Genomic DNA, 23,479 nt, shown 5'->3' with positions numbered 1-23,479 from the left:
CTGGTATATGGACCGCGTGATAGGGCCCAGGAGCCCTGGTATATGGACCGCGTGATAGGGCCCAGGAGCCCTGGTATATGGACCGTGTGATAGGGCCCAGGCTCCAGGAGCCCTGGTATATGGACCATGTGATAGGTCCCAGGAGCCCTGGTATATGGACTGTGTGATAGGGCCCAGGCTCCAGGAGCCCTGGTATATGGACCGTGTGATAGGGCCAAGGCTCCAGGAGCCCTGGTATATGGACCGTGTGATAGGGCCCAGGCTCCAGGAGCCATGGTATATGGACCGTGCGATAGGGCCCAGGCTCCAGGAGCCCTGGTATATGGACCGTGTGATAGGGCCCAGGCTCCAGGAGCCCTGGTATATGGACCATGTGATAGGGCCCAGGCTCCAGGAGCCCTGGTATATGGACCGTGTGATAGGGCCCAGGCTCCAGGAGCCCTGGTATATGGACCGCGTGATAGGGCCCAGGCTCCAGGAGAGCTGGTATATGGACCGCGTGATAGGGCCCAGGAGCCCTGGTATATGGACCGCGTGATAGGGCCCAGGAGCCCTGGTATATGGACCGTGTGATAGGGCCCAGGAGCCCTGGTATATGGACCGCGTGATAGGGCCCAGGAGCCCTGGTATATGGACCGTGTGATAGGGCCCAGGCTCCAGGAGAGCTGGTATATGGACCGTGTGATAAGGCCCAGGCTCCAGGAGCCCTGGTATATGGACCGCGTGATAGGGCCCAGGCTCCAGGAGCCCTGGTATATGGACCATGTGATAGGGCCCAGGAGCCCTGGTATATGGACCATGTGATAGGGCCTAGGCTCCAGGAGAGCTGGTATATGGACCGTGTGATAGGGCCCAGGCTCCAGGAGCCCTGGTATATGGACCGCGTGATAGGGCCCAGGCTCCAGGAGAGCTGGTATATGGACCGCGTGATAGGTCCCAGGAGCCCTGGTATATGGACCGTGTGATAGGGCCAGGCTCCAGGAGCCCTGGTATATGGACCGCGTGATATACCAGGGCTCCTGGGACCTATGGACCGTGTGATAGGCTCCAGGAGCCCTGGTATATGGACCGCGTGATAGGGTCCAGGCTCCAGGAGCCCTGGTATATGGACCGCGTGATAGGTCCCAGGAGCCCTGGTATATGGACCGTGTGATAGGCTCCAGGAGCCCTGGTATATGGACCGCGTGATAGGGCCAAGGCTCCAGGAGCCCTGGTATATGGACCGTGTGACAGGGCCAAGGCTCCAGGAGCCCTGGTATATGGACCGCGTGATAGGTCCCAGGAGCCCTGGTATATGGACCGTGTGATAGGGCCCAGGAGCCCTGGTATATGGACCGCGTGATAGGTCCCAGGAGCCCTGGTATATGGACCGCGTGATAGGGCCCAGGAGCCCTGGTATATGGACCGTGTGATAGGCTCCAGGAGCCCTGGTATATGGACCGCGTGATAGGGCCAAGGCTCCAGGAGCCCTGGTATATGGACCGTGTGACAGGGCCAAGGCTCCAGGAGCCCTGGTATATGGACCGCGTGATAGGTCCCAGGAGCCCTGGTATATGGACCGTGTGATAGGGCCAGGCTCCAGGAGCCCTGGTATATGGACCGCGTGATAGGTCCCAGGAGCCCTGGTATATGGACAGTGTGATAGGTCCCAGGAGCCCTGGTATATGGACCGCGTGATAGGTCCCAGGAGCCCTGGTATATGGACCGCGTGATAGGGCCCAGGAGCCCTGGTATATGGACCGCGTGATAGGTCCCAGGAGCCCTGGTATATGGACCGTGTGATTGGGCCCAGGCTCCAGGAGCCCTGGTATATGGACCGTGTGATAGGGCCCAGGCTCCAGGAGCCCTGGTATATGGACCGTGTGATAGGGCCCAGGCTCCAGGAGCCCTGGTATATGGACCGCGTGATAGGGCCCAGGCTCCAGGAGAGCTGGTATATGGACCGCGTGATAGGGCCCAGGAGCCCTGGTATATGGACCGTGTGATAGGGCCCAGGAGCCCTGGTATATGGACCGCGTGATAGGGCCCAGGAGCCCTGGTATATGGACCGTGTGATAGGGCCCAGGCTCCAGGAGAGCTGGTATATGGACCGTGTGATAAGGCCCAGGCTCCAGGAGCCCTGGTATATGGACCGCGTGATAGGGCCCAGGCTCCAGGAGCCCTGGTATATGGACCATGTGATAGGGCCAAGGCTCCAGGAGCCCTGGTATATGGACCGCGTGATAGGGCCCAGGAGCCCTGGTATATGGACCATGTGATAGGGCCTAGGCTCCAGGAGAGCTGGTACATGGACCGTGTGATAGGGCCAGTCTCCAGGAGCCCTGGTATATGGACCGTGTGATAGGGCCCAGGCTCCAAAACGTGGTATATGGACCGTGTGATAGGGCCCAGGCTCCAGGAGAGCTGGTATATGGACCGTGTGATAGGGCCCAGGCTCCAGGAGAGCTGGTATATGGACCGTGTGATAGGGCCCAGGCTCCAGGAGCCCTGGTATATGGACCGTGTGCTAGGGCCCAGGCTCCAGGAGCCCTGGTATATGGACCGTGTGATAGGGCCCAGGCTCCAGGAGCCCTGGTATATGGACCGTGTGATAGGGCCCAGGCTCCAGGAGCCCTGGTATATGGACCGTGTGATAGGGCCCAGGCTCCAGGAGGAGCTGGATGTCTAGGATGTGATAGGCTCCAGGCGCGTTGTTATATGGATCGTGTGAAAGGCCCCAGGCGTGCTGCTGAAAAAGGCCCCAGTACAGCAGTGTCTACTGTATTGACAGTTATTGATGGAACAGTGGGACAGAACGGCTACTAGCAGAGGTGTGGACTCAAGTCACAAATATGATGACTTGCAACTCGACTTTGACACCAATGACTCGTGACTTGACTTGGACATGAGCCTTTTGACTCAACCTGACTTTGATACCGTCCCCAAGCCTCCCCGACCCTCCCCAAGCCTCCCCGACCCTCCCCAACCCTCCCCAAGCATCCCTAAGCCTCCCGACCCTCCCAAAGCCTCCCCGACCATCCCGACCCTCCCCAAGCCTCCCCGACCCTCCCCGACCCTCCCCCAAATATTAAAAATGATGCTTTAAAAAGTGTGCAGCGCATCAACTCTTCATTTAACGAATTACAGTTTGAATCGGACAGCAGCCAGTCAAATTGTGCCAGCTGAGAAAAAGTTGTGAGTGACGGTGAAGAGGAACGTCGGCGGGTGAATTCAGATGGAGCCCTTGGAAAGATGACCTCCAAAAGTATTATTTTCGGATATAAAGACGATGCTGTATCAACCCCAAAAAAAATGTGCAACGTACAAAACATGTGGGAAGAAAATTACAGACGGAGGAACAACAATTTCAAACTTTGTTCGACATTTGAAGCTGCACAAAGAACGGTAAGTCGTGGCTAATATAGCCGACAGCTATATAATTTATATCTTTGCTAGTGTATCATGTAGGCTAACGTAACGTTAAATCAATGAGCCTCCACACAGTCAGTCAGTGCAGGAATGTGATCATTGCACCCAAGATTGAGCTACAACTGGCTAGACAGTTGGTAGCCTAAATCCTGCCTGATGTTACTGCTGTTCCTAAAACCATTGACATATGTTAGCCTACTGTAACCACATAGAAAGTGTGTGTGTTAAGGTTGGGATTGTGTACAAGTCTACACCACTTGATTGCGCCCCATAGCGATCCTCGATAGTCAATTTAATTTGGAAAGTAATAAGTTTATAGATATTTATAAAAAGCACTCATGATTTGCGTAAATGTAATATACTAACTATTACTCTTGTTAAAAATATGAAATGGTAATGAATGGTGAAGAGCACATTATGACTCGTTTAGGACTTGAAACTTCATGGTCTTGACTCGGACTTGCCTGTCTTGACTTGGGACTTGAGTGCTAAGACTTGAGACTTACTTGTGACTTGTAAAACAATGACTTGGTCCCACCTCTGACTACTGGTATGTGGAGCTCCTTCCCTCTCCCTGTGTGCTAAAGGAAATGTGTCAATACTCATCAGGCATGTGATGGGATGTGTTGTGGTGCTCTGGGCTGAAGCTGTGGTGCTCTGGGCTGAAGCTGTGGTGCTCTGGGCGAGAGATAGCGAGTCACTCATGGAGGACAGTGGAAGTTGAATAGAAATCTGTTACACGCCAAAACTAATTTTGACCTGGTTTAATAAAGATGGATCTCCCCCCTAAACTTCCATTGTCCTCCAAAAGTAGTTGAACGCCTCTGACAAAAAAACCTTCCGATCCGTCTCCACCCTGGAACGGGCGGTGAAGGGATGGAGAGGTGAAGGTGGGTCAGACCGTGAGCTAGACGTACCTCTGCAGAGATGCGTCGGTTGCCCCTGTTCCTCAGACACACCCCTGTGGGAGACTGAACCTCATCTGAGCTGGTCCCTGATGCCTGGTCACTCTCTCCATCAGAACCCATCTTCATATTCTCATGGACGATGTCTAAGAGAGGAGAGAGGGGGAGAGTGGGACAAAACAGAGAGAGAGGAGGGGGAGAGTGGGACGAAAGATATGAAACAGAGAGAGAGAGAGAGAGAGAGAGAGAGAGAGAGAGGAGGGGGCGAGTGGGACGAGAGGTATGAAAGAGAGAGAGGAGGGGGCGAGCGGGACGAGAGGTATGAAAGAGAGAGGAGGGGGAGAGCGGGACGAGAGGTATGAAACAGAGAGAGGAGAGCGGGACGAGAGGTATGAGAGAGAGGAGAGAGGAGGGGGAGAGGTATGAGAGAGAGGAGAGAGGAGGGGGAGAGGTATGAGAGAGAGGAGAGAGGAGGGGGAGAGGTATGAGAGAGAGGAGAGAGGAGGGGGAGAGGTATGAGAGAGAGGAGAGAGGAGGGGGAGAGGTATGAGAGAGAGGAGAGAGGAGGGGGAGAGGTATGAGAGAGAGGAGAGAGGAGGGGGAGAGGTATGAGAGAGAGGAGAGAGGAGGGGGAGAGGTATGAGAGAGAGGAGAGAGGAGGGGGAGAGGTATGAGAGAGAGGAGAGGAGGGGGAGAGGTATGAGAGAGAGGCGAGGAGGGGGAGAGGTATGAAACAGAGGAGAGAGGAGGGGGAGAGGTATGAAACAGAGAGAAGAGAGGAGGGGGAGAGTGGGACGAGAGGGATGAAACAGAGAGAGGAGGGGGAGAGTGGGACGAGAGGGATGAAAGAGAGAGGAGGGGGAGAGTGGGACGAGAGGTATGAAACAGAGAGAAGAGAGAGCGACGAGAGGTATGAAACAGAGAGAAGAGAGAGCAGGGGGAGAGTGGGACGAGAGGTATGAAACAGAGAGAGGAGAGTGGGACGAGAGGTATGAAACAGAGAGAAGAGAGAGGAGGGGGAGAGTGGGACGAGAGGGATGAAAGAGAGAGAGGAGGGGGAGAGTAGGACGAGAGGGATGAAACAGAGAGAGGAGAGTGGTACGAGAGGTATGAAACAGAGAGAGGAGAGAAGAGTGGGATGAGAGGGATGAAACAGAGAGGAGAGGAGAGTGGGATGAGAGGGATGAAACAGAGAGGAGAGAGAGGAGGGGGAGAGCGGGACGAGAGGGATGAAACAGAGAGAAGAGAGAGGAGGGGGAGAGGTATGAAACAGAGAAGAGAGAGGAGGGGGAGAGGTATGAAACAGAGAGAAGAGAGAGGAGGGGGAGAGTGGGACGAGAGGTATGAAACAGAGAGAGGAGAGAGGAGGGGGAGAGTGGGACGAGAGGTATGAAACAGAGAGAGAGGAGAGGATGGAGGAAGTGGGACGAGAGGTATGAAACAGAGAAAAGAGAGGAGGGGGAGAGTGGGACGAGAGGTATGAAACAGAGAGAGGAGGGGGAGAGCGGGACGAGAGGTATGAAACAGAGAGAAGAGAGAGGAGGGGGAGAGTGGGACGAGAGGTATGAAACAGAGAAAAGAGAGAGGAGGGGGAGAGTGGGACGAGAGGTATGAAACAGAGAGAGGAGAGAGGAGGGGGAGAGGTATGAAACAGAGAGAAGAGAGGAGGGGGAGAGTGGGACGAGAGGTATGAAACAGAGAGAGGAGAGGGGGACGAGAGGTATGAAACAGAGAGAGGAGAGGAGAGTGGGACGAGAGGTATGAAACAGAGAGAGGAGAGGAGAGTGGGACGAGAGTTATGAAACAGAGAGAGGAGAGGAGAGTGGGACGAGAGGTATGAAACAGAGAGAGGAGAGAGGAGGGGGAGAGTGGGACGAGAGGTATGAAACAGAGAGAGGAGGGGGAGAGCGGGACGAGAGGTATGAAACAGAGAGAAGAGAGAGGAGGGGGAGAGGTATGAAACAGAGAGAAGAGAGGAGGGGGAGAGTGGGACGAGAGGTATGAAACAGAGGAGAGAGGAAGGGGAAAGTGGGACGAGAGGTATGAAACAGAGAAAAGAGAGAGGAGGGGGAGAGTGGGACGAGAGGTATGAAACAGAGAGAGGAGAGAGGAGGGGGAGAGTGGGACGAGAGGTATGAAACAGAGAGAGGAGAGAGGAGGGGGAGAGGTATGAAACAGAGAGAGGAGAGGAGGGGGAGAGTGGGACGAGAGGTATGAAACAGAGAGAGGAGAGGAGAGTGGGACGAGAGGTATGAAACAGAGAGAGGAGAGGAGAGTGGGACGAGAGGTATGAAACAGAGAGAGGAGAGGAGAGTGGGACGAGAAGTATGAAACAGAGAGAGGAGAGGAGAGTGGGACGAGAGTTATGAAACAGAGAGAGGAGAGAGGAGGGGGAGAGTGGGACGAGAGGTATGAAACAGAGAGAAGAGAGAGGAGGGGGAGAGTGGGACGAGAGGTATGAAAGAGAGGAGAGAGGAGGGGGAGAGGTATGAAACAGAGAGAGGAGAGAGGAGGGGGAGAGTGGGACGAGAGGTATGAAACAGAGAGAGGAGAGGAGAGTGGGACGAGAGGTATGAAACAGAGAGAGGAGAGATGGGCCATTTTTACAGGATGAGGTCAATATGGCAAAAAAAATGCCCGCCCTGACAAGGACTGTATAATCACTAGTTGATAAGAGCAGAGGGATCATATACACATGACTAAATGTTATTCTTTCCATCAACTCAACGTCATCCACTGCTGCTGGGAACTATAGCAGCAGCCACTCCCTGGTCAGTTTCCACTGTCCTACCCTCTCTCAGCTGACGCTGTGTGTGTGTCCGTGCTCGTGTGTGTGTCCGTGTGTGTGTGTTTGTCCGAGCCAGTGTGTGTGTGTCCGTGTCTGTGTGTGTGTCCGTGTCCGTGTCCGTGTCCGTGTGTGTGTGTGTGTGTGTGTCCGTGTGTGTGTCCGTGCCCGTGTGTGTGTGTGTCCGTGCGTGTGTGTGTCCGTGCGTGTGTGTGTCCGTGTGTGTGTGTGTCCGTGCCCGTGTGTGTGTGTTGTCTCACCAAGGCGGCTGCCGTTGCGTTGCACGGCCATGAAAGACCCTAGCCCTCCTCCACCTATGACGCTCTGGGGTCTCCGCAGAGGGGGCTTCTTGAAGGAACTAGTGTACTGGTGCAGGAAGGAGTGAACACTGTGGGCCGAGGGGGGAAGTCCGTGCACCACGGTCCCTGTTGCTGGGAAGAGACAGAACTGCGAATCAATAAGAGTACCTTAAATTAGAATACTGTTAGCCTGTACTGTATAACACTGTTTAGCATAGATGGAACCAGGCGTTCTTCCCCAACCAAGTAACCTGACCAGGGAAAACCCAAGGCCTAAAACGAGGCATATTGTCAGGAACTGTAATCCTCTATATGAACTGCCGCACACCACCGCTGCTAAAACGTGGCTGCCACTAAAATAAAGTCCTGCTGGAAAAAAACCTCTTAGGGGAAACACTGTTAGGTATAAATCAAAGAGGGATTATTAGGCCTTGTGTGTGGACATCAATACCAAGAGAAAGATGGAGAGAAAACTAATGGGATTAAGATCAAAGAAGAACATCAGAGAGAAAACAGAACGTCTCTCAAATCAACAGATGACCTAACACACTCCTTCCTACATCGTTACTGGATAACACGCGCACACACACACACTTATTCCACTACTACTGCAGTGTTGTGTTATATAGATCATATTAAGGGTATTAGGACTCATCCCCATCACACCATCTCTATTCATCTGACCATTCTGTCTCCTGGATTTATACTGGCAAACACACAGCAGTCTGCCGCAACACAATCCCCTCTGCAGAAGAACACACACGTAAATCCTCCTCCTACACACACACACACCTTTAATATCACACCACACACACACACACACACACCTAATCTGTCCCTATTCAGGAGCAGGGAACAGTCAGGGCAGATTTGGAGTTTAAAAGCGATTAAAAAAACATGGATGAGCTGATCGAGTGATTTTTTAAAATGTTACCTTTTATTTAACTAGGCAAGTCAGTTAAGAACAAATTCTTATTTTCAATTACGGCCTACTGGGGAACAGTGGGTTAACTGCCTTGTTCAGGGGCAAAACGACAGATTTTTATCTTGTCAGCTCGGGGATTCAATCTAGCAACCTTTCAGTTACTAGACCAATGCTCTAAACACTAGGCTACCTACCGCCCAGAATACCTACAGAGAAGAAGAGAGGGAAGGAGAGGGGAGCTGGTTAAAAGGAGAGAAGAAAAGAGGGAAGGAGAGGGGAGCTGGTTAAAATGAGAGAATAAGAGAGGGAAGGAGAGGGGAGCTGGTTAAAAGGAGAGAAGAAGAGAGGGAAGGAGAGGGGAGCTGGTTAAAAGGAGAGAAGAGAGGGAAGGAGAGGGGAGCTGGTTAAAAGGAGAGAAGAAGAGAGAAGGAGGTTAAAAGGAGAGAAGAAGAGAGGGAAGGAGAGGGAAGGAGGTTAAAAGGAGAGAAGAAGAGAGGGAAGGAGAGGGAAGGAGGTTAAAAGGAGAGAAGAAGAGAGGGAAGGAGAGGGAAGGAGGTTAAAAGGAGAGAAGGAGAGGGAAGGAGAGGGAAGGAGGTTAAAAGGAGAGAAGAAGAGAGGGAAGGAGAGGGAAGGAGGTTAAAAGGAGAGAAGAAGAGAGGGAAGGAGAGGGAAGGAGGTTAAAAGGAGAGAAGAAGAGAGGGAAGGAGAGGGAAGGAGGTTAAAAGGAGAGAAGAAGAGAGGGAAGGAGGGGGGAGCTGGTTAAAAGGAGAGAAGAAGAGAGGGAAGGAGAGGGGAGCTGGTTAAAAGGAGAGAAGAAGAGAGGGAAGGAGAGGCGAGCTGGTTAAAAGGAGAGAAGAGAGGGAAGGAGAGGGAAGGTTAAAAGGAGAGAAGAAGAGAGGGAAGGAGAGGGAAGGAGAGGGAAGGAGAGGGAAGGAGAGGGAAGGAGAGGGAAGGAGAGGGAAGGAGAGGGGAGCTGGTTAAAAGGAGAGAATAGCTGTTGAAGAAAAGAGAGGAGGGGAGCTGGGAAAAACACTGATAAAGCCTGGTGATGAAAGACAGAGAGAGAGAGAGACAGAACGAGGAGAGAAATGTGTTTCAAGATGAACAGCTGCTTTCAGAGTCCTCTAAGTCACTGTGGCAATGTCATGGAAACTGTAGAACGTTCGAGACCCTGACAAGCCAGCACCATAGCAACGCCACGGCAGCCAACGACAACACCAGACTATCCCTGGAAGGCTTAATACCAGCTGAGAGATAGTGTGACATAGCTGTTTAATTATCTTTGTTTTTATGCCTCGCAGGCTACATACAGCCCCCCCACACACACCCCCGTGCCCCCCCCACACACACACACCCGTGCCCCCCCCACACACACACACCCGTGTCCCCCCCCCACACACACCCACCCCCGTGCCCCCCCCACACACACCAACCCCCGTGCCCCCCCACACACACCAACCCCCGTGCCCCCCCCACACACACCCCCATGCCCCCCCCCACACACACCCCCGTGCCCCCCCCCACACACACACGCACCCTCACCGCTGTCCTTGATGCCGTTCTCCTCTATAGTCTTCTGTTCAGCCAGTTCAGACAGAGACTCATCGATGGTCTGACTCCCTCTCAGAGTCTGGGACAGCCTCCTCCTAAACCGCTTCATCTTCTCCATGGTGCTCTCTGGCAGAGGAGGTCTGGGGAGAGAAGGGGACAGTCAGTAAGGTCTGGGGAGAGGAGGGGACAGTCAGTAAGGTCTGGGGAGAGGAGGGGACAGTCAGTAAGTTCTGGGGAGAGGAGAGGAGGGGACAGTTAGTAAGTTCTGGGGAGAGGAGAGGAGGGGACAGTCAGTAAGGTCTGGGGAGAGGAGGGGACAGTCAGTAAGTTCTGGGGAGAGGAGGGGACAGTCAGTAAGTTCTGGGGAGAGGAGAGGAGGGGACAGTCAGTAAGGTCTGGGGAGAGGAGAGGACAGTCAGTAAGGTCTGGGGAGAGGAGAGGAGGGGACAGTCAGTAAGGTCTGGGGAGAGGAGAGAGGGGACAGTCAGTAAGGTCTGGGGAGAGGAGAGGAGGGGACAGTCAGTAAGGTCTGGGGAGAGGAGAGGAGGGGACAGTCAGTAAGGTCTGGGGAGAGGAGAGGAGGGGACAGTCAGTAAGGTCTGGGGAGAGGAGAGGACAGTCAGTAAGTTCTGGGGAGAGGAGAGGAGGGGACAGTCAGTAAGGTCTGGGGAGAGGAGGGGACAGTCAGTAAGGTCTGGGGAGAGGAGAGGAGGGGACAGTCAGTAAGGTCTGGGGAGGGGAAAGAGGAGGGGACAGTCAGTAAGGTCTGGGGAGAGGAGAGAGGAGGGGGCAGTCAGTAAGGTCTGGGGAGAGGAGAGAGGAGGGGACAGTCAGTAAGGTCTGGGGAGAGGAGAGAGGAGGGGACAGTCAGTAAGGTCTGGGGAGAGTCAGTAAGGTCTGGGGAGAGGAGGGGAGAGTCAGTGAGGTCTGGGGAGAGGAGGGGACAGTCAGTAAGGTCTGGGGAGAGGAGGGGAGAGTCAGTATGGTCTGGGGAGAGTCAGTAAGGTCTGGGGAGAGTCAGTAAGATCTGGGGAGATGAGGGGAGAGTCAGTGAGGTCTGGGGAGAGGAGGGGACAGTCAGTAAGGTCTGGGGAGGGGAAAGGGGAGGGGACAGTCAGTAAGGTCTGGGGAGAGGAGGGGACAGTCAGTAAGGTCTGGGGAGAGGAGGGGAGAGTCAGTATGGTCTGGGGAGAGGAGGGGAGAGTCAGTAAGGTCTGGGGAGAGTCAGTAAGGTCTGGGGAGAGTCAGTAAGGTCTGGGGAGAGTCAGTAAGATCTGGGGAGAGTCAGTAAGATCTGGGGAGAGTCAGTAAGATCTGGGGAGAGTCAGTAAGATCTGGGGAGAGTCAGTAAGATCTGGGGAGAGTCAGTAAGATCTGGGGAGAGTCAGTAAGATCTGGGGAGAGTCAGTAAGATCTGGGGAGAGGAGGGGAGAGTCAGAAAGGTCTGGGGAGAGGAGGGGAGAGTCAGTAAGGTCTAACCAGTAGGCTAATCATTACCACATGGGCTTGAGAGATTGTTGATGAGACCTGTGTTACTTTTCAACAAGAAGTGATCATTATTAGTGAATGTGCATTTTGCATGGTTCTAGTTACATTTGAAACAAAAAAAGGTATGTTCATAGACTTGAAAGCCAGATCAGTGATTACTGCACAAAAAAAAGCAGGTTCAACTATTTTGATAAAATAATTAGTGGGTCTTATGGTTGTGGAAGGCTGGGTCTAATGGTTGATGAACAGCCTCTGCAGCAGAGGTAACTCTGGGTCTTGCTTTCCTGTGGCGGTCCTCATGAGAGCGCTTGATGGTTTTTGCAACTGCAATTGAAGAAACTTTCAAAGTTCTTGACATTTTCAGTATTGACTGACCTTCATGTCTTAAAGTAATGGACTGTCATTTCTCTTTTCTTATTTGAGCTGTTCTTGCCATAATATGGACTATTTTACCAAATAGGGCTATCTTCTGTATACCACCCCTACCTTGTCACAACACATCTAATTGGCTCAAACACATTAAGGAAATAAATTCCGCAAATTAACTTAAAACCTCTTGGTGTTAGGGGGCAGTATTTTCATTTTTGGAAAAGAAAACGTTCCCGTTTTAAAACGGGATATTTTGTCAGGAAAAGATGCTAGAATATGCATATAATTGACAGCTTTGGATAGAAAACACTAACGTTTCCAAAACTGTGAAGATATTGTCTGTGAGTATAACAGAACTGATGTTGCAGGCGAAAGCCTGAGAAAAATCCAATCCGGAAGTGCCCCAGGTTTTGAAAGCGCTGCGTTCCAATGAGTCCCTATTCAGCTGTGAATGTACCATCAACGAGCTTACGCTTTCTACGCATTCCCCAAGGTGTCTACAGCATTGTGACGTAGTTTTACGCATTTCTGTTGAAGAATAGCCGTAGGCAGCCACATTGCGTAAGTGGTCACATGGTGGCTCCGAGAGAGATTCTCGCGTAAAATACAGAGGTAGCCATTACTCCAATCGGTCAGAGTGAAAAACGAATTGTCCCGACTGATATATTATCGAATAGATATTAGAAAAACACCTTGAGGATGGATTCTAAACAACGTTTGCCATGTTTCTGTCGATATTATGGAGCTAATTTGGAATATTTTTCGGCGTTGTGGTGAAATACGGGCGATTTCTTAGCCAAACGTGAAGAACAAACGGAGCTATTTCGCCTACAAAAATAATATTTTGGGAAAAAATGAACTTTGGCTGTCTACCTGGGAGTCTTGTGAGTGAAAACATCCGAAGTTCATCAAGGTTAAACTATTTAATTTGATTGCTTTTCTGATTTCCGTGACAAGTTTGCCTGCTGCTACCAAGGCATAATGCTATGCTAGGCTATGATAAACTTACACAAATGCTTGTCTAGCATTGGCTGTAAAGCATATTTTGAAAATCTGAGATGACAAGGTGATTAACAAAAGGCTAAGCTGTGTTCCAATATATTTCACTTGTGATTTTCATGAATAGGAATATTTTCTAGGAAGATTTATGTCCGTTGCGTTATGCTAATTAGTGTCAGATGATGACAACGGTCCTGTTCACGGGCTGGGCGTCACTACAGGTTAACAAGGCACACCTGTTAATTGAAATGCATTCCAGGTGACTCATGAAGCTGGTTGAGAGAATACCAAGAGTGCAAAGCTGTCAAGGCAAAGGCTGGCTACTTTGAAGAATCTCAAATATATTTTGATTTGTTGAACACTTTGTTGGTTACTACATGATTCCATATGTGTTATTTCATAAGTTTTGATGTCTTCACTATTTCTCTACAATGTAGAACATAGAACAAATAAAGAAAAACCCTTGAATGAGTAGGTGTGTCCAAACATTTGACTGGTACTGTATATCATGAATCACCCATAAGTTAGGCCATATCGCCCAGCCTCAGCAAGACGCAACATGTTCTGGGAACTTCCCTAATAAATCAACACTGCTTTCAAAGAGTTCACAAGGAACACAAGCATCAAACACACCTCAAGCAATATACACCAATACCACATCTATAGTAAAAATGGGTTCATGAGAAAGAACACAAGCATCAAACACACCTCAAGATCCTCAAGCTAAATATCCAAGTAATCCCACATCTGCTGTGAAATGTAGACTTTGCATTGATTTATAGCTACTGACTGGAGCGAACACAAAAACCCATCAACACTAAAAGGAAACAGGCTTAAGGTAGAGTTAGTAATAGACCCTAATTCATTTCCAACACTGGAAAAACATGACGTATCGGGAGAGATAATGATTCATGTCGCTATGGGACGGAATGAGTCTAATGTGAAGAAGAAGAACCAAACCATTAAAAACACTTACACACATCATTTCGATTTGAGTCACAGAACAGTAGAGGTAATTACATTGAGAAAAGTAGCAAACATGACGTATCGGGAGAGATTCAGGGGATGGAAACTAATATGAACTGACTGGAGGGAACCAGAAACAACCTATCAACAGTCAGGGGGGGTGGGGATATACAGAATTTAGACGTTATTAAAATAGGCCAATTAATTTCCCACACTGGAAAAACATTTTGTATTGGGAGAGATGGATGAAAGTCATGGTCTGCATCCCAAATGGTACCACATTCCCTAAAAGGTGTGCAGCACGATGTAGGGGATAGTGTGCCATTTGAGTCCATGAACTGCTAGCAGATGGTAAAGCAGGGGATTTCTGAGAAAAAGGGGAGAACAGGACTAGTGTGGGGCTACAGCCCCTTCACGTTGCATTCCATCCCCATTCAGTGTGAGGGACAGATGGTGTGTATGTGGACTCAGGAGTTGTCACTGCCAAAGGCATAGCTCATAGAGGTCTACTTCCTCTCCGCGGGGGCTCCAGCGCAGCCTTCTCTCCGCGGGGGCTCCAGCTCAGCCTTCTCGCCGCGGGGGCTCCAGCTCAGCCTTCTCTCCGCAGGGGCTCCAGCTCAGCCTTCTCGCCGCGGGGGCTCCAGCTCAGCCTTCTCGTCACGGGGGCTCCAGCTCAGCCTTCTCGTCACGGGGGCTCCAGAGCAGCCCTTCTCGTCACGGGTGCTCCAGCTCAGCCTTCTCGCCGCGGAGGCTCCAGCTCAGCCTTCTCGCCGCGGGGGCTCCAGCTCAGCCTTCTCGCCGCGGGGGCTCCAGCTCAGCCTTCTCGTCGCGGGGGCTCCAGCTCAGCCTTCTCGTCGCGGGGGCTCCAGCGCAGCCTTCTCGCCGCGGGGGCTCCAGCGCAGCCTTCTCGCCGCGGGGGCTCCAGCGCAGCCTTCTCGTCACGGGGGCTCCAGAGCAGCCTCAGTGCACACTGTGTTCCACGAAGTAAAAATGGATGAATGCATTTGACTGGAGTTATTGACGGCAGTGTCTGACCCATCCGGTCCTTGTTCCTGTAGCTTGGCTTGTGGTCTAGTCTGAAGCCCCGGAGCGCTGGATGTGATCCCAGTGTATCCCTGCTCTCTTCCCCCCCCCCCCCCCCCCCATGTCAAAATGCAAAGCCCCCAGCAGGAGACTAAAATGATATTCTGTTCTGTCTTCTTTCATCAAACACCCTACAGTACACACGCATTACACCACGGCTAACCATGATTTCCCTACATGGACAAACTCAGCTTTCCAGCAGCTATATGCAAAATTGTATTTTCCACATCAGTTTGCCTGGCATGGAGAACAGTGAGGATTGGAGGGGGTAGGGAAAAGACAAGGGGAAGGGGGAGGAGAGAGAGGGGATGTGAGGTGAGAGAGGGGATGTGAGGAGAGAGAGGGGATGTGAGGAGAGAGAGGGAGGTTGTGAGGAGAAAGTAGAAGTAGGCTGAGGAGAAGCTGCTCAATAAAAGGAGTCAGCATGCATCAACCCGGCTGGTGGCCGAACTGTGGCAAGACTGAGCACAGCAACAAGACACAGGTAGTTATTCTACATCAACAAGGTCTCTCCCAGGCAGACACAATGTAGTTATACTGCACCAACAAGGTCTCTCCCAGGCAGACATGTCAAGGCAGACAGGGGTTTCCAGATGTCCAAGATCTTTTGAAGAAGCACAAAGAAACCGTCAACGTTGAGGACCGTAGACGCAGTGGTCGGCCAAGGAAACTAACTGCAGCAGATGAAAGACATCATGCTTTCTTCCTTTCGCAATCGGAAGATGTCCAGCAGTGACATCAGCTCAGAATTGTCAGAAAACAGTCATCTACTGTCCAGAGAAGTTTGGTCAGAAGTGGCCTTCATCATGGAAGACTTGCAGCCAAAAAGCCATACCTCCGACATGAAAACAAGACCAAGTGCACGAAAACACAGGAAATGGGGTGCATAAAAATGGCAGCAGGTGCTCCAATTTGAAATATTTGGCTGTAGCAGAAGGCAATTTGTTCACCGAAAGGCTGGAGAACAGTACACAAATGAGTGACTGCAGGCAACAGTGAAGCATGGTGGAGGTTCCTTGCAAGTTTGGGGCTGCATTGCTGCAAATGGAATTGGGGATTTGGTCGGAATGAATGGTCTCCTCAATGCTGAGAAGTACAGGCAGATACTTATCCATCATGCAATACCATCAGGGAGGCATCTGATTGGCCCCAAATTTATTTTGCTGCATGACAACGACCCCAAACATACAGCGAACGTCATTAAGAACTATCTTCAGTGTACAGGCCCCCACAGAGCCCTGATCTCAACATCATCGAGTCTGTCTGGGATTACATGAAGAGAAGAGAAGCACCAGAGGCTGCCTAAATCCACGGAATAAATGTGGTTAGTTCTCCTAGATGTCTGGGCCAACCTACCTGCTGAGTTCCTAGAAGAATTGATGCTGTTTGAAGCAAAAGGGTAGTCACACCAAATATTGATTTGATGTAGATTTTTCTTGTGTTCACTCACTTTGCATTTTGTTAATTGATAAATATAAAATATTAACATGTCTATTTCTGAAAGCATTCTTATTTTAAAGCATTTGCTCACACCTGCCTAATTGTTTTGCACACATACACACACACACACACACATACATACATACATACATACTTTACATACATACATACATACATACATACTTTACATACATACATACAGTGGGGAGAACAAGTATTTGATACACTGCCGATTTTGCAGGTTTTCCTACTTACAAAGCATGTAGAGGTCTAATTTTTATCATAGTTACACTTCAACTGTGAGAGACGGAATCTAAAACAAAAATCCAGAAAATCACATTGTATAATTTTTAAGTAATTAATTTGCATTTTGATCACCTACCAACCAGTAAGAATTCCAGCTCTCACAGACCTGTTAGGTTTTCTTTAAGAAGCCCTCCTGTTCTCCACTCATTACATGTATTAAATGCAACTGTTTGAACTCGTTACCTGTATAAAAGACACCTGCCCACACACTCAATCAAACAGACTCCAACCTCTCCACAATTCTACCTCTACATGCTTTGTAAGTAGGAAAACCTGCAAAATCGTCAGTGCATCAAATACTTGTTCTCCCCACTGTTTGTATGTACTTATTATCTTGGCCAGGTCTCAGTTGTAAATGAGAACTTGTTCTCAACTAGCCTACCTGGTTAAATAAAGGTGTTCTCAACTGGCCTACCTGGTTAAATAAAGGTGTTCTCAACTGGCCTACCTGGTTAAATAAAGGTGTTCTCAACTGGCCTACCTGGTTAAATAAAGGTGTTCTCTACTAGCCTACCTGGTTAAATAAAGGTGTTCTCAACTGGCCTACCTGGTTAAATAAAGGTGTTCTCAACTAGCCTACCTGGTTAAATAAAGGTGTTCTCAACTGGCCTACCTGGTTAAATAAAGGTGTTCTCTACTAGCCTACCTGGTTAAATAAAGGTGTTCTCAACTGGCCTACCTGGTTAAATAAAGGTGTTCTCAACTAGCCTACCTGGTTAAATAAAGGTGTTCTCAACTGGCCTACCTGGTTAAATAAAGGTGTTCTCAACTAGCCTACCTGGTTAAATAAAGGTGTTCTCAACTGGCCTACCTGGTTAAATAAAGGTGTTCTCAACTAGCCTAACTGGTTAAATAAAGGTGTTCTCAACTAGCCTACCTGGTTAAATAAAGGTGTTCTCAACTAGCCTACCTGGTTAAATAAAGGTGTTCTCAACTAGCCTACCTGGTTAAATAAAGGTGTTCTCAACCAGCCTACCTGGTTAAATAAAGGTGTTCTCAACTGGCCTACCTGGTTAAATAAAGGTGTTCTCAACCAGCCTACCTGGTTAAATAAAGGTGTTCTCAACCGGCCTACCTGGTTAAATAAAGGTGTTCTCAACTAGCCTACCTGGTTAAATAAAGGTGTTCTCAACTGGCCTACCTGGTTAAATAAAGGTGTTCTCAACCAGCCTACCTGGTTAAATAAAGGTGTTCTCAACCAGCCTACCTGGTTAAATAAAGGTGTTCTCAACTGGCCTACCTGGTTAAATAAAGGTGTTCTCAACTGGCCTACCTGGTTAAATAAAGGTGTTCTCAACTAGCCTACCTGGTTAAATAAAGGTGAAATAGAAAACAAATACAAAATAAAAAAGTGGTACCCTTCCTGCAGACTCATCCTGACATGACCCTCCAGCATGACAATGCCACCAGCCATACTGCTCGTTCCGTGCGTGACAGGAATGTCCGTGTTCTGCCATGGCCAGCGAAGAGCCCGGATCTCAATCCCATTGAGCACGTCTGGGACCTGTTGGATTGGAGGGTGAGGGCTAAGGCCAATTCCCCCCAGAAATGTCCGGGAACTTGCATGTGCCATGGTGGAAGAGTGGGGTAACATCTCACAGCATGAACTGGCAAATCTGGTGCAGTCCATGAGGAGGAGATGCACTGCAGCACTTAATGCAGCACACAACACCAGATACTGACTGTTACCTTGATTTTGACCGCCCTTTGTTCAGGGACACATTATTCCATTTCTGTTAGTCACATGTCTGTGGAACTTGTTCAGTTTATGGCTCAGTTGTTGAATCTTGTTATGTTCATACAAATATTTACACATGTTAAGTTTGCTGAAAATAAACACAGTTGACAGTGAGAGGGCGTTTCTTTGTATATATAAAGGTATATATATACACACACACACACATATCCTGTGCAAGAACAATCTTCAACGTAAAGAAGAACAAGTAGTCCTGGAAGTGATGGTATGGCCCCATATATATATATATATATATATAGTACTGTGCAAAAGTTTTAGTCTGGTGTGTGTGTGTGATGTACACACGCACACAAACACACACACACACACACACACACACACACACACACAAACATTTGTAGTTGGAAGTTTACATACACCTTAGTCAAATACATTTAAACTCAGTTTTTCACAATTCCTGACATTTAATCCGAGTAAAAAATCCCTCTCTTAGATCAGTTAGGATCACCACATTATTTTAAGAATGTGAAATATCAGAATACTAGTAGAGAGAATGGTTTATTTCAGCTTTTATTTCTTTTATCACATTCCCAGTGGGTCAGAAGTTTACATGCTACCAAATGCTAATTGAGGGTATTGCCTTTAAATTGTTTAACTTGGGTCAAATGTTTCAGGTAGCCTTCCACAAGCATCCCACAATAAGTTTGGTGAATTTTGGCCCATTCCTCCTGACAGAGCTGGTGTAACTGAGTCAGGTTTGTAGGCCTCCTTGCTCGCACACGATTTTTCAGTTCTGCCCAAAAATTGTCTATGGGATTGAGGTCAGGGCTTTGTGATGGCCACTCCAATACCTTGACTTTGTTGTCCTTAAGCCATTTTGCCACAGCTTTGTAAGTATTCTTGGGATCCTTGTCCACTTGGAAGACTCCTTTGCGACCAAGCTTTAACTTCCTGACTGATGTCTTGAGATGTTGTTTCAATATATCCACATAAATTGTTCTTCCTCATGAAGCCATCTATTTTGTGAAGTGCACCAGTCCCTCCTGCAGCAAAGCACCTCCACAACATGATGCTGCCACCCCCGTGCTTCATGGATGGGATGGTGTTCTTCGGCTTGAAAGCCTCCCCCTTTTCCTCCAAACATAATGATGGTCATTATGGCCAAACAGTTCCATTTTTGTTTCATCAGACCAGAGGACATTTCTCCAAAAAGTACAATCTTTGTCCCCATGTGCAGTTGCAAACCGTAGTCTGGCTTTTTTATGGTGGTTTTGGAGCAGTGGATTCTTCCTTGCTGAGCGGCCTTTCAGGTTATGTCGATATAGGACTCGTTTTACTGTGGATATAGATACTTTTGTACCTGTTTTCTCCAGCATCTTCACAAGGTCCTTTGCTGTTGTTCTGGGATTGATAGGCACTTTTCACACCAAATCACGGTCATCTCTAGGAGACAGAACGCGTCTCCTTCCTGAGCGGTATGACGGCTGCGTAGTCCCATGGTGTTTATACTTGGGTACTGTTGTTTGTACAGATGAAAGTGGTACCTTCAGGTGTTTGGAAATTGCTCCCAAGGATGAACCAAACTTGGAGGTCTACAGTTTATTTCTGAGGTCTTGGTGGGGGACAGAGCGAGAGAGCGGGTGGGGGACAGAGCGAGAGAGAGAGCGGGTGGGGGACAGAACGGGTGGGGGACAGAGCGAGAGAGAGAAAGCGGGTGGGGGACAGAGCGAGAGAGAGAAAGCGGGTGGGGGCACAGAACGGGTGGGGGACAGAGCGAGAGAGAGCGGGTGGGGGACAGAGCGAGAGAGAGAGCGGGTGAGGGCACAGAACGGGTGGGGGACAGAGCGAGAGAGAGGGAGAGAGAGAGCGGGTGGGGACAGAGCGGGAGAGAGAGAGAGAGAGAGCGCAGGTGGGGGCACAGAACGGGTGGGGGACAGAGCGAGAGAGAGGGTGGGGGACAGAGCGAGAGAGCGGGTGGGGGACAGAGCGAGAGAGAGAGAGAGAGAGAGCGGGTGGGGGACAGAGCGGGTGGGGAACAGAGCGGGTGGGAGACCGAGAGAGAGAGAGCGGGTGGGGGACAGAGCGAGAGAGCGGGTGGTGGACAGAGCGAGAGAGAGCGAGAGCGGGTGGGGGACAGAGCGGGTGGGGAACAGAGCGGGTGGGAGACCGAGAGAGAGAGAGCGGGTGGGGGACAGAGCGGGTGGGGGACAGAGCGAGAGAGAGAGCGGGTGGGAGACACAGAGAGAGAGAGGGTGGGAGACACAGAGAGAGAGAGAGAGAGAGACACAGAGAGAGAGAGAGAGAGAGAGAGAGAGAGCGGGTGGGGGACAGAGCGAGAGAGACAGAGCGAGAGAGAGAGAGTGAGCGGGTGGGGGACAGAGCGAGAGAGAGAGCGGGTGGGAGACACAGAGAGAGAGAGAGGGTGGGAGACAGAGCGAGAGAGAGAGAGAGAGAGAGAGAGAGAGAGAGAGAGAGAGAGCGGGTGGGGGACAGAGCGAGAGAGAGAGCGAGAGAGAGAGAGAGTGAGCGGGTGGGGGACAGAGCGGGTGGGGGACAGAGCGAGAGAGAGAGCGGGTGGGAGACACAGAGAGAGAGAGGGTGGGAGACACAGAGAGAGAGAGAGAGGGAGAGAGAGAGAGCGGGTGGGGGACAGAGCGAGAGAGAGAGCGGGTGGGAGACACAGAGAGAGAGAGGGTGGGAGACAGAGCGAGAGAGAGAGAGAGAGAGAGAGAGCGGGTGGGGGACAGAGCGAGAGAGACAGAGCGAGAGAGAGAGAGTGAGTGGGTGGGGGACAGAGCGGGTGGGAGACCGAGAGAGAGATAGCGGGTGGGGGACAGAGCGGGTGGGGGACAGAGCGAGAGAGAGAGCGGGTGGGAGACACAGAGAGAGAGAGAGGGTGGGAGACACAGAGAGAGAGAGGGTGGGAGAGAGCGGGTGGGGGACAGAGCGAGAGAGAGAGCGGGTGGGAGACACAGAGAGAGAGAGGGTGGGAGACAGAGCGAGAGAGAGAGAGAGCGGGTGGGGGACAGAGCGAGAGAGAGCGGGTGGGGGACAGAGCGGGTGGGAGACCGAGAGAGAGAGAGCGGGTGGGGGACAGAGCGAGAGAGAGAGCGGGTGGGAGACACAGAGAGAGAGAGGGTGGGAGACAGAGCGAGAGAGAGAGAGAGAGAGAGAGAGAGAGAGAGTGGGTGGGGGACAGAGCGAGAGAGAGAGCGGGTGGGGGACAGAGCGGGTGGGGAACAGAGCGGGTGGGAGACCGAGAGAGAGAGAGCGGGTGGGGGACAGAGCGGGTGGGGGACAGAGCGGGTGGGGGACAGAGCGAGAGAGAGAGCGGGTGGGAGACACAGAGAGAGAGAGGGTGGGAGACAGAGCGAGAGCGAGAGCGAGAGAGAGAGAGAGAGAGAGAGAGAGAGAGAGAGAGAGAGAGAGCGGGTGGGGGACAGAGCGGGTGGGGGACAGAGCGAGAGAGAGAGAGACAGCGGGTGGGGGACAGAGCGGGTGGGGGACAGAGTGGGAGAGAGACAGCGGGTGGGGGACAGAGCGAGAGAGAGAGCTCAGTCTGTGGCAAGACAGGCATTTAACACTAGCTGTCACTCAGAGCGGTCGTTGCTATAGCAGCGGCGTTAATCAACTTTGAGTCTTATTTTCTCTGAGGACCGACCAGGACCCTGTTATCATTAGTCCACATACACACACAGTCTGTCAAAGGTGACTACTGTCATCACCTTTCTGCCAACACATCAACACTCTGGTGCCAGCGCCACTCAGACCCTCTGACACAGGTGACGACGACGACCGAGCTAGAGAGGAGTGGCGGGGACGACAGAGCTAGAGAGGAGTGGCGGGGACGACAGAGCTAGAGAGGAGTGGCGGGGACGACCGAGCTAGAGAGGAGTGGCGGGGACGACAGAGCTAGAGAGGAGTGGCGGGGACGACAGAGCTAGAGAGGAGTGGAGGGGGCGACAGAGCTAGAGAGGAGTGGCGGGGACGACAGAGCTAGGAAGAGTGGCGGGGACGACAGAGCTAGAGAGGAGTGGGGGGACGACAGAGCTAGAGAGGAGTGGGGGGACGACAGAGCTAGAGAGGAGTGGTGGGGACGACAGAGCTAGAGAGTAGTGGTGGGGACGACAGAGCTAGAGAGGAGTGGCGGGGACGACAGAGCTAGAGAGGGGTGGTGGGGAGGAGGCAGAAGAAGAGACTAGGGGGCAGGGACTTGACAGACGAGAGCATGGGAAAGAGAAAGATCAAGTACCATTTACAGAGATAGTCGTGTCCCTTGACGTTCATTCTGTATTTTTACACTGTAGCAGAACAGGGTGTTGTTCAACTCCAGACAAACTTCTAGATAAACCACCTGTCTCTCAACTGCTTCCAATTCACTCCTTCCCTTCCCACTAACCCAATGTTTAGATCTACATTGAACAATATATTGACAATGCAACGTGAAACCATTTCTAAAGCTTTTACTGAGTTACAGTTCATATAAAGGAAATCAGTCAATTGAAATAAATTCATTAGGCTCTAAAATCGATGGATTTCACATGACTGGGAATACAGATTTGCAGCCGTTGGTCACAGATGCAGAACAAAGGCAGGAGCGTAGATCAGAGAACCAGTCAGTATCTGGTGTGACCACCATTTGCCTCATGCAGCACAACACATCTCTCCTTTGCATAGAGTTGAACAGGCTTGATAATTGTGGCCTGTGGAATGTTGTCTCGCTCCTCTTCAATGGCTGTGGGAAGTTGCTGGATATTGGCGGGACCTGGAACATGCTGTCGTACACGTCGATCCCAGAGCACCCCAAACATGCTTAATGGGTGACATGTCTGGTGAGTATGCAGGCCATGAAGAACTGGGACATTTTCAGCTTCCAGGAATTGTCTACAGATCCTTGCAACATGGGGCTGTTCATTATCATGCTGAAGCATGAGGTGATGGATGAATGGCACAACAATGGGCCTCAGGATCTCATCACAATATCTCTGCATTCAAATTTCCGTCGATAAAATGCAATTGTGTTTGTTGTCCGTAGCTTATGCCTGCCCATACCATAACACCCCCCCCCCCACACACACACACACACACACACACACACACAATAGGGCTTTATTGCAGACAGAAATACTCCTCAGCAGTGCACACACACACACGACTCCGACATTCCTCATCCTAATATTTCTAAATTCCATAATTTTACTTTTAGATGTGTGTATTCTTGTGTATTATTAGATATTACTGCACTGTTGGAGCTAGGAA

General features: G+C 50.7%; 1 protein-coding gene across 6 annotated transcripts in view; it reads right to left on the bottom strand.

Moving 5' to 3' along the window:
* LOC139375882 (cyclin-dependent kinase 17-like) overlaps positions 1–23,479 on the bottom strand; it is a 77,318-nt gene that overhangs the window by 38,744 nt on the left and 15,095 nt on the right. For 2 of the 6 annotated variants that reach the window (XM_071117847.1, XM_071117871.1), the window contains exons 1-3: positions 9,865–10,517; positions 7,359–7,529; positions 4,326–4,459 (exon numbers count right to left, since the gene is read on the bottom strand). In XM_071117847.1, the coding sequence (XP_070973948.1) occupies positions 4,326–4,459; positions 7,359–7,529; positions 9,865–9,991 (432 nt within the window). In that variant the 5' untranslated portion in view covers positions 9,992–10,517. Of the gene's footprint in view, positions 1–4,325; positions 4,460–7,358; positions 7,530–9,858; positions 10,518–23,479 lie in introns of those variants that run through there. The other 4 variants (XM_071117831.1, XM_071117856.1, XM_071117862.1 and 1 more) reach the window with 4 other exon arrangements.

The sequence above is a fragment of the Oncorhynchus clarkii genome, chromosome 2 (assembly GCF_045791955.1).
Source record: "Oncorhynchus clarkii lewisi isolate Uvic-CL-2024 chromosome 2, UVic_Ocla_1.0, whole genome shotgun sequence".
NCBI classification, from domain to species: Eukaryota; Metazoa; Chordata; class Actinopteri; order Salmoniformes; family Salmonidae; genus Oncorhynchus; species Oncorhynchus clarkii.
This window is presented reverse-complemented; position numbering and strand designations above follow the sequence as displayed.